General features: G+C 34.6%; 1 protein-coding gene across 1 annotated transcript; it reads right to left on the reverse strand.

Moving 5' to 3' along the window:
• Nucleotides 1–305: 305 nt before the first annotated feature.
• Nucleotides 306–13,150, reverse strand: DTHD1 (death domain containing 1). The gene is given in 7 exon segments (XM_033513898.1): nucleotides 306–5,240; nucleotides 5,242–5,303; nucleotides 6,501–6,795; nucleotides 7,349–7,513; nucleotides 8,332–8,576; nucleotides 9,358–9,474; nucleotides 10,152–13,150. Coding segments are annotated over 7 exon segments (1,629 nt in total). The 5' UTR covers nucleotides 10,659–13,150; the 3' UTR covers nucleotides 306–5,002.
• Between the last annotated feature and the right edge of the window lie 2,909 nt (nucleotides 13,151–16,059).

Below are 16,059 nucleotides of genomic sequence, written 5' to 3' on the forward strand. Positions count from 1 at the left end.
TAACAGAAGATGGTAAATTAAATATTATTTCAGTAGAAACACATTATAGAACACCAACCTTGCTTTTGCTCTGACTTAATTTTTAAGACTTTTAAGTCATTCTGACTTCAAAATTAGGTTAGTCTTATTCAGCATTTTGGAAAGAAATGAGTTTTTAGAGATTGAAAACATGAATAAGGAATGGCACAAATACTTCTCGTTTACTATCTGTACCTTCAATACAAGACCTTAGTAAAACAAACAAAATGTCAAAGCCATACATTTTAAAATTTTAATGAAAAAAGTTCTTTTTCCACATTTGATGGTAACCTAAAAGACTCCATTACAATGATAGATTGACAGATTTTGTTGAGGCAACAAATCTCATAAATTCCAGAAAGAGATTACATATTCACAGGAGCTAACACTGAAATCTTGTATGATATTCACAAGAATGAAAAATATTATTGGAGAATATAAAAGCAGAATTAATAGCTAACAAATCTGAAAATAAGAAGTTACCTCTGTCTGTACATTAGGCTTTAGTGTGAAGAATTTCATAATTATTAATACTGGACATAAAGTAATCCATATATTTTACAATGATTCATATGATTTTGATGTAATGAATAATTTCTAATGTTTAAGATATGTAGAAATATTGTGTTGACTGAATATGGCATGTGCAAACAGTTTAAGTCCTCAGAAATCTATCTTACTTTTCTGTATAGGAGATGTTCACCTTTATCAAGCGAGGACATGGCTATTGTACCTGGCTTTAGTAAAGAGGTTGAAAATAAACAAATAGTCTTATGTTGACTGATATCTCTGTCACTTGTTCTTTCCAGAAGTATCATGGAAATATTCATACACTTCAACAAGGAAGAAGAGAACTTGGGGCTGTGAGTTGCCAGTGGTTCTGTCAAGTGAACACCTTATTTTGCTACTTTAAATGAAGCTTTTCTGAAAGATCGCTTCTGCCACTCTTCTGCAAATAGCAAGACAGGAGCTGCTTTATCAGCTGACTTTGGAAGGGTCTTTTTCCAGCAGCAAAGCAGCTCATAGATCTGGTGTGTGAAATTATCAGGGCACTTCAGCCTAACAAGCTGAACTACGCTCCGTTGAACAGGTAAACATAAAGCAAACAATGATGTATTATCTTCTGCAAGCTCTTCTGCAAGCCAAAACAGCAAGTTGTCCCATAGGGCCTCTGAAGAGCAAAAATTAGTGAAGTAAGAATAAATCTTCCTTTTTTTGAAAAGCTTTTTACAGCTGGAAGCTCAGTAGGTAAAAACCCCTACTAAATAGGGTGTGTTTTATACTTTGGTGAAAACATCATCCCATCTCCTTTCCAATGCCATTTTGGTAACTGCTCTGCGGTACAAAGTGAATTTGGTCAAGAACAGATTCAGCAATGATCTATAATTTTGGGAACTGAATGGGGAAAGTTAGCAATTAATAAAAAGGGTTTCAGTATTTATTGCAACTGATCCATCAATTATGCTGGAGCTTTCCAGTAAAACTGAATTTTCTTATACATAAAATTATATGCTGTTCAAGCATTCCACTACAACAATATCTTACAAGAACTTTTGCATTTCCTGGTAAACAGATCTTTTTTCCTTTGACTATATCTTAATGTGTTAACTATTTCCTTCCTGATATGATGTTTTCAAGTGTCAGTAAGAGGTGAAACAAATCTTGGAATTAAAAAAAATAGCAAGTATAGCTCTTTTATATTGATATTAATTTAATGGTTGTTTTCTTTCCTGATGAATCAGAAAAAAATATTTTTATACTTTGTGGATGGTGGATCAGTTTTTCATGCTATTAAAGAAAATGTGTTGAGGAAAGAGAAATGATTATGAGTAAGAGATGAGGTGTATGACTTGGGAGTGGATTGCAGTAAAATCTTGGGGATTTAACTCAGCATTAAAAATTTGTTCTACTTACAAAGAATATTTTTGTCATTATGAAGAACCAATTAACACCATCAGCAAGTATAAAAGAGTATATAGATATTAAAATAAAGAAATTAATACATTTTTCGTCTATCAAATAGATATTTATTATCTCATAAAAAGTTCGTCCTTCATGCTATTTTACAAATGTTTGATTGATAGCATTATGCCTAAGTGATGTATAGAAAATCTGTATAGTACTTCCGTAAATGCTACAAATTCTAATTTTGAGTACTGCATTAACTTTGCCTTCTTTTCAAGGGAAAGAACAATTTTTAGGTATGTAGTAGCTATTGTTAGGTCAGGTAACTACACTGTATTTGCAGCTACAGTTATTCACTTTACATAGTTCAGCTTTTAATAAAACACCATGAAAAATCATTAAAATTCAAAAGATAAATTCCTTTAGAAGGTAAAAAGTTTTCCCTCTTTCTTCCTCTGAACATTGGAGAGGAAGAAAAAATACTTTGTCCTGTTTTATCTAGGGCTGAGAAAGACTGAAGTCTACTGGGCTTTAGTGTTGTTTCCTACTGCACATAGAAGAAGAAATTACTTATGTAAGTATTGAGCACAAAAAGAGATTAGTTTGTATGAAGTGAAATTGAGATTTTTTTTTATTTTTTTATTTTGAAAGTAAAATTATCTTCTGTCAGATTCCATGTTACTTTTGTCACACACATTCAGTTGTATTACCTGGCTGTTTATTCACGGCTCTCCCATGGAGATTTGCCTGAGGATTATTCACTGATCTTCTGTTTTTGCTTGGGGAATTAAGAGCATGAAACTCTCACTGGAAAAGTTATTATTTTCTTTCTGATATACTGAGCATTATGGAGCTTATCTTAATCACTTCTATAATACAGACTTTAAATATTGTTCAATATTTGGAGTGTCTCAAATGTACTAGGTGCACAGCCATAAGGTCAATATATTCAAAACCATTACCTATTGTGAATTAAACAACTTTTCATGAGGTCTATATGCAGTCATCCTGGGAGGTGATTTTGCTGTCCACAGAATGCACAAATTACACACTGCATAGTGGTGCAAAACCATCCTGTGCTGTACTGCTTTTGGGGGTTGGACTAGGTGACCTTTAAAGAACCCTTCCAACCCCAATTATTCTAGGATTCTATGATCTGAATCTGTCTCGTTTTGCATGCTTCTACAGCAGTTCTGTCATTGGATGTGCCCCAATGTGAAGATAGAATGACATGGCTAAAAACTTCTCAGAATAAAGGGTTTTTAAAGCTCTTCCAGAAGGGGGCATTGCTTTTCTTCCAAGACAGTTTTCCCTGGTTTTGTTTAATTACACAATTGTATTTAAATTTATTTTCATTCATTGATGAGAATTTACCACCTCAAAGGTCTGTATTAGATTTTCAAAGTTATTGTAGATGAACTCAATTACCCATGCACTGACTTTAATCGGAACCACTTTATGCTACTTAGTGTTAAAATAGTAGTAAAAATTATAAGAATTGAAAATTAGTATTGTCTAGAAATAGTGTAATAACATACAATGCATTAGATCTAAAACAGTAAATTGCCTTTAAAGATTAAGTGTCTGTGGTGAAGTGCTGAATTCAGCCACGGTTCAGCTGCACCAGCATGTGGTCCTGCTGTTCTGGTTGACAGCTTAAGTAAAATACTCTTAGCAGCCAAAGCAGTTTTCTAGTCTGGAAGGCCCTTCAATTAGCCAAGCAACTGCCTTTCTGAAGCAGGGAAGAGTGTGCTATTCTGCTGTTAGACAGTCATTAGACATAAAACTTCAGCAGAATGGTAATTTTATAATGTCTGTGCGTATTAGAGCAATCTATTTTTGCAAAGTGTTCCCTGCCAGTAACATTGAGGTGCTCTGTCAAATGGACCTCTCAGACATGACCAGACTCCAGTAGCACATCAAACAGGACAGAAAGAAAAGGAGAAATTCCTCTTTTACCTCCTTAGCCCATTGTGTCACATAAATACAAAATCTTTAAAATCAGTAGATTTGCACACACATCCTTGACATCAGACCTAATGCACTGTATCTGACTTGTGTTCAATGTAATAGGTTAGAGGAACAAGTGTTTTCCGTTGCTGAGGAAATGAAAGCACCATAAATAGGAATCATTAGTGAAGATCAGATTACTTCTGTAAAAATACATGTTTAAAGTAAAAAACTGATGTGAATTGTTTCATACAAAGTAAACAAAGACTCTTTTGATCACTGCCAGCGATATATTTGTGAGTGGATAATGAGGGCATATACATATAAAAAATGACTTATGATTGTATAGTTGCTGCCATCTCTACAAAAGAAATTTAGGTGGGAATTTTACAGAAATGAGTGAAAATGTAGTATTCAGAATGGGTGCCTTAAAAATATTCCATCTGTCTTTGTCATAACCAAAATCAGACATTCCAGATTCTTTTAACTATCATCTGGAAAAAAGATAATTTTGTTGAGAAAAGTGTAAAGAAAATTAAAAATCAGTTCAAAAACAGAGACATGCTACTGTTTGTCACCAGAGATTTAGACTAAGTGTTTCTGTAGATATTTTGATATTAAAATATATGCAACTTTGATAGTAATAGCTTAGTGGTAGCATTTTGTGCAGTATAGTATGCTGGTATATAGGCTCTTTGAAAAGTTTACAATGAGATTTAATTGCAGAAATATTAAAGATTAATTTATATAGCATTAGCTTTCACCAGAGATGGAGATAATTGCCCATATGACTGTACTGAAGAGGCTAATCAGGAATAATAGAATAATCAGGTGATCGGTGGAAGACAGGTTACACAAACCATTTAACGATCCTACAATTTGCAATTCTGTGCTCCCAAGACAGTGAAACAAGAATGATAGAAGTGAAACTTCACTAATAATTTCACAGTGCTGTAACAGCTGGGGAGAGTAGATAGGTGAAAATTTTCTGCCAGAAATTCTTCCATACTTACTTGGATATGGATCCCTCCCTACAGCTAAGAGAAATTCTGAGAATGTTTGTACATCGATGATGCACCAGAAGTCTCGTGTGTATTTGTAAATCAAAAGTCATACCAAGATCCTTTTTCTAATAAATATATGGTAAGGCACAAAGGGAAAGGTCTCTAATGTTATCAAGTGAGAAACGCACCCTGGGCAATGTTAATGCTAATTTGCACAGTGGAGACTGGTGTTGATATTCATCATATGGTAAGGTTTGTTCCCATTTCTTTGGTATCATCTCTCTGGTAATTTTACAAAACACTGCTGTTCCTGTGTAATGAGGTGAACTGTGGTTACCAAATTCATCCACTTCTTTAATTTGGAAGCCTTGGTTGTCTTTGTGAATGAAAAATCAGTCTGTAGAATTTGCTGAAGTCTTCTCCATTCTCTGCAGTCCGTATAATAAAATGTTTTTTTTTTTAAAAATGTTTTTACCCTGCATTCAGATACATGGCATCTAAACAAATTCATTAGCATGAGTCAAGTAAAGGTAATCACACAACATTTGGTTGTTTCTTGGTTGCTCTTCATCATAATTATTGCTTTTTTTAACATCTGAGGTCAGCTTGCTTCAGTAGTAGGCATATCTTTGTAGCTAGCTTTTTTAGCCCTTTTATAACTGGCTTAAAGGATAAGTGGTGAAGTCAGTGCTACAAATTGAAAATTAAGGAACAGAAAAGGAGGTATGTACATAACGAAGAATAAAAATAAAAGGGTGTTGTGAATGGAATTAGAAGTATTTGCTTTCTGGCTATTCAGGATGGATGTCTATCTGTAACAACAAAATGAATGGCAGCAGAGGGGTAGATGCAGTTTTAGGTTTTCTAAATCTATTTATTTGATATATCTATATACACTATCCTTTGTGTATATAAGCAGACGTCTCAGGGTCTGGAGACTTCTCTTTCTGAGAATATTCCTTTCTTTAGATTACATGCAGTTTTCAATGGGAGAGTTTATGAATAAAATGTTCAGAGGGCCAAATACATATTTCTATGTTCACTCTAACTCAGACAGAAGAGACTATTTGCAATTTTAGGTGAAAAGCTTTCAGAGGCTTCATATCACTTTTCCCTTTAAGCAAGACTCTGAATGGTGGCAACCACTACGTGGAATTTCTTAGGCTGCTAACAAATGGAATAACTCATCACCTCAAATCACAGTGGAACTTACAACAGGCAATATTTTGCCTTGGTTTCTTGCTCACTCTAAGTGAATTTACACAGAAAAAACAGCAGAGAGAAACCTGTCCTTTTAAAAGAATTCTTAAAATACTGTATATTTCTGAGGGACCAGGTTTCACAGAATTCACAGGTGTTTAAGAGATATCTAAAGATTATCTTGTTCAACTCTCTTGCTCAAAGCAGGGTCATTTAGAGCACATTGCTCAGGAGCTCGTTCAGGTAGATCATTTTCTTTAGAGTTGGAGCAGTTTCTCATTAAGCTCCACATTCCTTTCTTTGACCAGAAACAAAACACTGAAATAACTAAATGTACTGTGACTAACGACCAGTGTTCCCATACAAGATTTTTTAATAGCTGAGGTAATTGATAATGTTCATACAGATGCATGAATTAATTGCCTTTCCTGAAGCAGAAATGTTTCCTCTAAATCTAAAATGAATTTGCTCTCCTTGTCTTAATGGGAACTGCTGTGTAGGTTCTGGGGGACCAAAATAACCCTCCTCATAGAGATTTTGAAGTTCATTGGTCAATTCTTTGGATGCAGATAGCAAAACTACTATTTTATATGGATCTTCTCTTTTCTGATACAATATCACGTTAGCCATGGTGCTTCCGAGAGCTTCTTCCAGAGCCTGAGCAAAGAGGAGAAGATACATGTTTTCCAAAGGGAATGACAGGTGAATTACCACAAAGCTGTATTAAAAATAAATAAATACAAAAAAAGGAAAGAAAATTAAATTAAAAGGCTTTATTTTAAATGACTTTATCAACTGCTAATAATTTATTCTTAAAAATAATATGGGGCTCAGTCTCCAAGAGAACTTTTGCTACCTATTCATCCTTGCTTCTAACACATGAAAAGGTGGAAATCTGCTTGTGTTTGTAGTGTAGCATATATTGACTATGTAGCTGTGATTTCAAATACATATGAATTTTACATGAAAGTAAGATAATATTTTGTAATAAGAATTTAAAAAACATTATTTTTTTTTAGTTAGAAACTAAATCACATTTGCCAGTTAAGACTGATATCTGTATTTCCTGTTTCAAGTTTTTATATACCTCATTGTGTACATTCTATAAATGAAAAAGTTGGGGTTTTTTTTGTAATTGTGAGCAACAAATCTAAGAGCAAGGTAATGGTTAAAAATGGATGATTTCTTAGCACTATTAAGTTCCACTTATTTGTAAACACAGAACTAAATATTTCAGTAAATAAAATTATGTTAAATTATTCATACATTACCTTTCTAAATGCTCGTTGAATTCAAAAGATACAAGCCCATTCTGTGCATTCTGGATAATAACATCATCAAACACCTTCCACCCCTCTTCTTTGTTTCCATAACCTAATTATTTCAAAGTATCACTGAGACTGTCCCCACTTTTTCTCACAGAAGCGCTCACAGCCCTGGAAAGCCAAGTAATTACAGAAATAACAAGATAAAAATAGTTCTGCAGAAAGAACTAAGCTTGTGTTTGCAGTTGTTTTCTCCTCTGCTTTCCTTGATGACTTTTTCTGGCTTACCCACCTTGCTTAAAATCTGTATCTGGAAATATACTCCAGAGTATGTGAATGATATAATTATGAAAAGATTTTTTTTTTTCAATTCTCCACTGGTGAAACTTAGAGTGTTTTTTTAGTTCTCATGTTTTAATGTTGTTTTTTTTTTTTTAGACATACCAAAAAGTCTAAGTTTTAGAAATATTGTATTGCATACTTGGGAAAAATCTAGACCTTTATCTAGTATATAAAACTGACTTATTATAAACCACTGTGCCATGCATTTTGACTCAGGCAGCCACTGGAATGTGTATAAGCAGAGATGAGAAAATTCAAAGGTCAGACTCAAATCAGCTTGGTGTGTTATGAACACAGAAGCTTTAAGTCATGTCTGTTTTTTGTGTTCAATGTTTGACTTTATTGAAGATGTCTGAATGTTTCTTGCTGAAAAAAGCTCACAAAGTCTTCATTTTGACCCCTGCTAGAAATGTAGTGGTCAGCATATTTAAATAAGATACATCAAATACTGTATTATTTTTTCTGGTGAAGCTATAGCATGGAAATTTTGAGGGTTTGCTCTAGTGTTTCTAATAATGCTCACAGGTATTGCAATCTATATTAAAGAGCAAACACATTTTTAATTCAAGAAATTATAAACCAACAGCTGTTAAAATTAATTGATTTTGATGTCATAAAAAGTGGTGAATTTGAATTGAGGTTCTTACTGAGGAGAAACTGCTGCAGAAACCCTCTTTACTGTAGCACTAATGGCTCTTGTATGGCCTGTCTCATCTCCTTGCCTCTTCTTGTCTGGGTTTGGAGGACATGGTGGAGTAATAGTGACTGAACTGTTAAAAGGTTGGGCTGAAGGATGCTGGACATGAACCAGTGTGCTAGTAGATATCACTGAGTGAAACCTATCATGTCTTGCTTTCAATGCTGAAACCAATGATGACTCAATTGGCTGAATCTAAATATAGAAAGAAATTGTACAATCAACTTGCAAAAAAATAAATCTTCCATTACATGCCTGGATTTTCTTGCAAATTGATTTATCTTTTGGAGTTGGCTAGGCTATAACAGAAGAGTCAGACTCCTCTTTTTAACCCAAGAACAACCTAACCAAAGTAACAGCACTTCATACAAAGCATAGAAAAGTGCTTGAAAGTCATAAAAAACTGGAACTTTTATTGCCTAAAATATTTATATTATTTTGTTCCTGATCTGAGTTCAAGTTTTGAAACACATGAGCTTCCTCATATTTTGAAAAATTTCTGAGACTTTTTCTAATCTGTATGTTTTATAATTTTAGTTTCTCCATACTTCCAAATTAACATCTTAATGGGGAAAGGGAGAAACATAACTGAAGCACAGTTTCAGACTAAACTCAGCCAAAGACTAATACATGATAAAAACCTTGCTGGCACCAAGGATGAAGTCAGTGAGAAAAATGTTCTCACCACTGGGCCAAGCAACTAAAGTTATGAGTTGACACATCTTTATTGAAAATTTCTGTATTTTCTGAACTATGTCAAACAAAGGTAGATAGACCTTTTTAGCTAAATCTATGCCTGACATGTGGTTTTAACAAGGCTGACAGGAAATCTGCATGTACAGGATGTGAAGCTGCAACCACTTTTTGTAGACTTTTGATATTGGAAAAGATTTCACTTCAACATCATTGGCATACTGACTTCAGAACTGATCAGACAACAGGCTTATGGAACAAGTATCACATATTTCAAGCTTACCTTTAACTGCACAGGTGCTGGAGAACTGAATGTTTCTGGATAGTAACAGAAAGAGATTCTAGAATCCACGTTTAGCTTTTGTAAGAGTCCTGTCTTTGGAACAGTAAATGTTTCCTTCTTTAAGCATGACAATACAGAAAAAACACCCAGATGATAAATTTTCACTTCTGCAAAGCTTTTCTGAATAAAAAGAATGTGGGTTAGAGTATTGGAGGGAAAGGAAGCTGTGTTTCACAGTTTGAGAGGGTAACGTTGAGTATTGTTGCCACTAGCATGCCCAGCCATGTGGTGATCTTTAGTCATCATGTGATGTCATTCATATTCCAGTGTATGATTGGGGTGAAATGAAATAAACTTATAAACTAGGTGATGAATTTGGTCCACCACAACGCTTCTGCATTTAAAAAGAGAACCATCCTGTGTTCATTTTAGATAGAGTTTGTACTTGTACTAATGGAACTGTGTTACTTTGTTGTGATCTAAAAGCACAGTGATTCTCCCTAACTTTTACTTTTATCAAATAATTCAATGCATTACATGTATTTATAATAATCATGAAATATGACTCAACTATTTAGTATTGTGGGATCAACCATTTGCTTAACATTGGAAGCAAGAAAAAGAATATTATTAAATAATATTTTTCAAATAGAATTAGTGCTTTAAAAAGTGAAAGAAAAATTGTGTTGAACCACACATAGTGGGCAATATGATTTAATAATGACAACTTGAAAAATTCCAAGAGACTTAACTGAGAACCTCAAATGCTTTTACAATGCTTTGATGAGAGAAACCTTATGGTTTCCTTGATATTCTTGCAAAGAAACAGGAGTTAAGTAGTTTGCCTGAAAGTTCATATCAGTCACCTTCACCATAATCTCCCGATAATTTCCTCTGAAGCATGAAGTAAATGGGATTGCAATGTTGATAGGGAAAAGTAGTTTTTCATAATCATAACATTCGATACTGATGACATTGCTGACCAGCTCCTCAGAATCATCCACCACCAAGGAACTAGTGTCATTGAGTATGTTACATTTCAGATTCTCCAGAACAGTTGCAGGGGCTTTAATAAAACAAGCTATTTCCTCTACTTCCTGTTTATTTTTACCACTCCATTTGACTAGAGATCTATTAAAAAAAAATAAAATTGCATTTTGAGTGGGGTAGTGTATTGTATTTTTAATTAAATACTTCAATGATGTGCTATAATGAAGCATAAGAAGATAATTCAGAAAAATATTTTTATATATAAATGAGAAAATAATTAAAATTTTTATGTTTAGCTTGTTCCAGAACATTAAAATTACTGTATAACTGATTGTAGTCCTTTCCTACTGATTTCAAACAATTTGAAGATCATTGACTTTATTGGCTGATACCCAGTTCCTCTCTGTGATAAAAAAAAAAATATGCAAATAGAAACTTAAAAGTCTACTTTAGATCAAAGGGAAGTATCTTCATTGTGCATGTTCAAATTGTAAACTGCTGTTATGCGCATGACCAGCAGATGTTCACTGGATGTATATTGAGTTTCTGCACCCACACATGTTCATAAGTTAATAAGCAATAATTATGTTATTAACTATTCCTAAAAAAAGGGAGAATATATGCTTATTCTTTGTTAATAGAGTATCTAGATTTTTGTACTTCTTCTGAATCACTCACAGAAAGATTCACACTAGTAAGATCATAGGTTTGTGCTGAAGATGTGAAGGTACTTAGGTAATTTCTAAAAATTTCATTATTTTTTTCCATTTTACTGACTTCCATTTTCTCTGTCATTCTGTGCTCATCACTTTCCAGCCCTTTTAAGTTGTTCCTGACTACTTCCTTTTTCTCCTGTTCAAAACTGTTTGTGATGTTTCAGTCACAAATGCCTGTCAATGTCCCAGACAAAATGTCTTCCTCACTGCTTGTAAGAGCATCCTGAAAAGACAGTTCTGGAAGCTTTTCAGTAACAAAGCTTCCTCTATGAAATTTCTCCTTCCCATTGTACTCTTTTTTCTCTGTAAAAGAGATCACTGATAGGTGGTGTTCATCTTCTTCCTTTTTCATTGGGGATTTTCTGCCAGTGTCCTGTTCGTAAGGAAATTTACTTTCTGCTAAGGACACAATTTTTCCTACAGTTTTAATTTCACCTGTGTGGTTTTGATTAACATTCTGATTTTCTGTCTTTTTCAGGGAAGGAGTTCTTTGGAATTGCTGACTGGGACTGGAAGATGCTTGCACAGAGTCTGTTACTTCTCCTTCTGAACAACATATATCTGTTTCTCTAGAAGCATTTTCAGCAGTCTGGTTCTGAGAATCTTGTCTGCAGCTTGCAGCATAAATTTATTTTCTGCCTCTTGAAGGTGTGAGATTGTATTTATCAAATACTCCTTCCCTTTCTGCAGATAATCTATAATTCCATTGTATCCTGAGGCAACAAGTAAATAACCAATTAAATTTTACTATGAAAGCTAGACAAAAATGTGAAAACTATTATATGCATACTTATTGAATCCCATAGAACCATTCAATATGTGAAGCACACTCTGTTTCCTGGCCTCCATTTAATGTTTTTGCATATATTGCTATTCAGGTGGAGTCAATTTCTAAAGAACCAAGTATAGTCAAGTACATTTTTGTACTTGTCTAAGAACAACTGTGTGTGTATTTGTCAAAGTTTTACTCTGGCAACTCTAATGAACACTTTTCTAAAGATCAGACACTGATCTAGCTAAATTCTTAATGACAATCAATCCAAAGCATGGTATTGATTGCCAAATCAATTTGGAGAGATCTTTAGAAATAAACATTATATTTCCTGAAATTGAATCCTGCAAGATTCTAATACATATGTCTCTAGCAAGGCTGTTATACATGGACCTAATTTTAAACTCAGACCTTAGCAGCTCTGAATTTTTTTCTATGAAGAATAGATGAAAACACAAAACCACTGACCTGCATATAATACTGAAGCTCAGCAGTTTGTAATATCCAGTTATAGGAATGCTGAAGGTTACCCTTGCATGTAATTAAAACCACTTTGTGAAGAAGAATCCACAAGAAGCACACAATCATTATGTGACATTTCATGTAAGATTCTAACTTGTATATTTTATGATCCCTTATTTTTCTAATCTTAAACCTCTTTTTAAAAAATATTCCTGATATTGTCTCCAAGGATTTAAAATGTATTACTTCGAGCTCTTCCTGCATCTTATGCTGTCAGCCCCTATAACTGGAGAGGTATCTTCACTAGTTAGATATATTGCAAACCTTGGAAAATTTTTTGCTTCTTTCTGTTTGCTGCATGAGATCCTGGATAATTTTGTTTTGCAGGTTAAATCTCGTGCAAGTCAGTACAAATAAGACAATAGTACCACACAGTATGGTATGCTCTCCACTTACAATGTACAGATACACACAAGAAAAACAGAAAGGGCTGACACAAGTCTTAGAGGAAGCCTTTGACTTTCACTTTTGACATTCGATTTTTCAATGTCATATGAGGTATATAAATACCTCAAGGTTTTCAGCTTGTAAAATAATTTTATTAAGAATGCCATCACATAACAATGAGTGATATTATGTGATCTAGAGAGACCGCTCATCTCTATTTACATCTGATTAATTTAAACCAACAAAAAATACAGTTCAGAATAGTTCTTTATTATTTAACTTGGTCTAATAATTATTCCTTTCTAATACTTTGTCAGTTTCCAAGTGACTTGTTAGACTTTGACTGTATTTGGAAAAAAATAAAGAAAAAAGGGAAGAAAATACATTTTTAAATATAGTTTACACTGGTAGTTTAAAAAAATATATTATTTTACTGTTTTTCCACAGGCACTTCTACAGCAGTGAAAAAATTCTAGACAGTTTAACAGGACTGAGAAATGAAAGAAAAAGATTGGAAATAACAGCTTGTTTGCAGAAGAGGTTGTAAAAGGCCACTTCCTAGTTTCACTGTAAGGCAAAGTTCAAGCTTAGGCAAAATTGACAGAATTTACATTTCCCCCCCTTATTTTGCATTGTCATGGGGTAGCTTTGTAAAGAAAACAAACAAAAAAATCCTCAAATAAACTGTACAGCCCTTTAAACTTCCCTGAAATTAAATTTGAAGATAACAGGGTATTTCAAAGCAATGGCATTTTCCTACGCTGTAGATGTGGCTAATATGGGCAAGAAAAGGCATGGACTTGTAACCATATATGATCCAATTGTGTCACATGGAAAGACACATTTTGCGTTCAATTACAAGGTTAACCATGAAATAAGTCTTCTTTTGTGTTTTTCCCCTCCCCCATCTCTTTTCTAACACTTTGCTTTCTGTGCTTTTTCTGATGTTTAATAACACAGCTTTAGAATACAGAGGTAGTTTATATGTGACTGTCTCCAAACCTCTTTGCTGAGTGAGTGGTTTAAGGGAATTTTTCAGGTGAGAAATAGCTGCTTTTTGGAAGAAGAATGGTTCTTGGAAACCTGACAAAAAAAGAATTAAAAAAATCACATAAACCATGAGGCAAACAGGACAGTTAGCTTGCTAGGAGCCTAGAAGGAGGCTTTTTAAACCCAAATGTTCTGTTATTATTACAGACTTTATAAATATGTAAGTCAAGACTCAGAAACACAAGCATAGCTAAATACTTCTGTCTGTAATCTCTTTGTATCATAAAGTCATCATAGAATAAAAGAACAATTTGAATTGGAATGAGATGATCTTTAAGGTTCTTTCCAACCTTCCTTCCTGTCTTGGACAGAGACACTTTCTTGTAGACCAGGTTGCTCAAAGTCTTATCCAGCCTGGCCTTGAACACTTTCAGGAATGAGGCATCCACAAGTTCTCTGCCACCTTCTCCTCCTTCTGTGCCTCATTGCTCTCTAAGAAAAGAATTTCTTCCTAACATCTAATCTAAATCTCTCCTCTTTTAGTTTAAAACTGTTTACTCCTGTTCTAGCACTGTGTGATAGTGTCCATATCAAAAAAAAAATCACTCTTCCTCTTTTTTAAAAGTCCCTTTTAAGAATTAGAAGGATGCAACAAGGTATCCCCTGATCATTCTCTTCTTCAGCCCGAACAGCCCCAACTCTCTCAACCTCTCATAAAAGGACAGATGCTCTGATCTGTCTGATCATCTTCATGGCCTTCCTCTGGACCTGCTCCAACAGGTCCATATCCTTGTGCTGGAGACTCCAGACCTTTATGCAGTGCTTCAGGTGAGGTTTCACAAGAGTGGAGTAGAGAGGGAGAAACACCTCCCTTGGCTGTTGGATACACTTCTTTTAAGGTTTAATGTTGATACACTTTAGATAGAAATGTTAGTTTTCTCTTCTCCTTTGATAAATATTTGTTAATATGTTGATGTCCACCTACTGCAGGACTGAGCTGAGCATGGAGCAAAGCTCCTGTGAAAAGATATTTAAGAAAGGATGAGAACACCAGAGAAAATTGAGGACTGAGGAAAAAAGTGTGAGAACCAGCCCTGAAAACAAGGTCAGAGAAGAAAGAAGTTAGTTCAGAAATGGGGCATTCTTTTGCAGCTCATGCGAGACCAGACTGGAGCACACAGCCTGAGGAGGACCTGATGCCAAGGAAATTAGATATACCCTCAAGAAATATCTGTTTACAATCCAGTTTTTCCTGACAGGAACTGCTGACCATGGGAAGGACCTACAGTGGAGTATGGAAAAGTATAAGCAGGAAGGAGTGTAGAGGGAACTGTTATGGACAGACTTTTGCCCGAATTTGCCATTGCCCTGCACTCCTCGGGAGGGAGAGGAGGTAAAGGAATTGGGAATGAAGGAGTGAAGTTGAGTGTGGAAAAAAGAAGGAAAGGTGGAGGAAAGGTCTTGTTTCAATGTTTTGCTTTTGATTCTCACTATCCAAATCTATTTAAATTGACAATAAATGAAATTAATTTTCCCCTAAATTAAGTCTATTTTTCCCATGATGGTAATTTTAAGTGATTTTTTTCTGTATCAACTCAGGATTTTTTTTCCATCTTAATTTCTTTCCTTTTCCTATTGAAGAGGGGGTGGTTACTGGGTTGGCATCTGGTGCCTGGCCAAGATAACCCCACTAAAGTGTACATAAAACTTTGAACAATTCTGTTTAGTTAATTTTACTTTTATAATTTTTGATCACATAATGAGAATTATGAATTTCATATTGAATCTCATGGAATGGACTCAAAACCTACCACAGTGTGATACAACTATGGGAATATTAATTGATTTGGTCTATGAAATGCTAACAAATGAAAATTAAGGTCCCCAAGCATATCAGACAGCAGACCTCAGCATCTAATGTACCCAGTGTGTCTGCTCACAGACAAGTCCTTCATACTTGCCTGGACTTCCAGTCAATTCTTTGTGTTTATCATGGAGAGCAGTCAGCAAGTGGCAGGTGTCTTGAATAATTTCTCTAAGATTTTCCAGCTGCTGGCTGAGAGATCTGCTCAGCTCTTTTGCTAAAGAGGTCAGCCCAAGCACATACTCCTCCAAACCTCCTTTATCCAGGTCACTTGTCAGAAGTGTGTCTCTCGCCTGAAAGTTCAGGTAACAGATTTTTCCTAGGACTTGCCCTGATTTCCCTGCAGGTGAAATCTTACTTTCAGCCATATATATTTTATGTTCAGAATATGGTACAACAATTTTTTTTTTCTGCTCAAATACTTCTACAAGTTGTTGTCCTTCATTCAGGCTACTACACTG

Source organism: Parus major, chromosome 4, assembly GCF_001522545.3.
Source record: "Parus major isolate Abel chromosome 4, Parus_major1.1, whole genome shotgun sequence".
NCBI lineage: Eukaryota > Metazoa > Chordata > Aves > Passeriformes > Paridae > Parus > Parus major.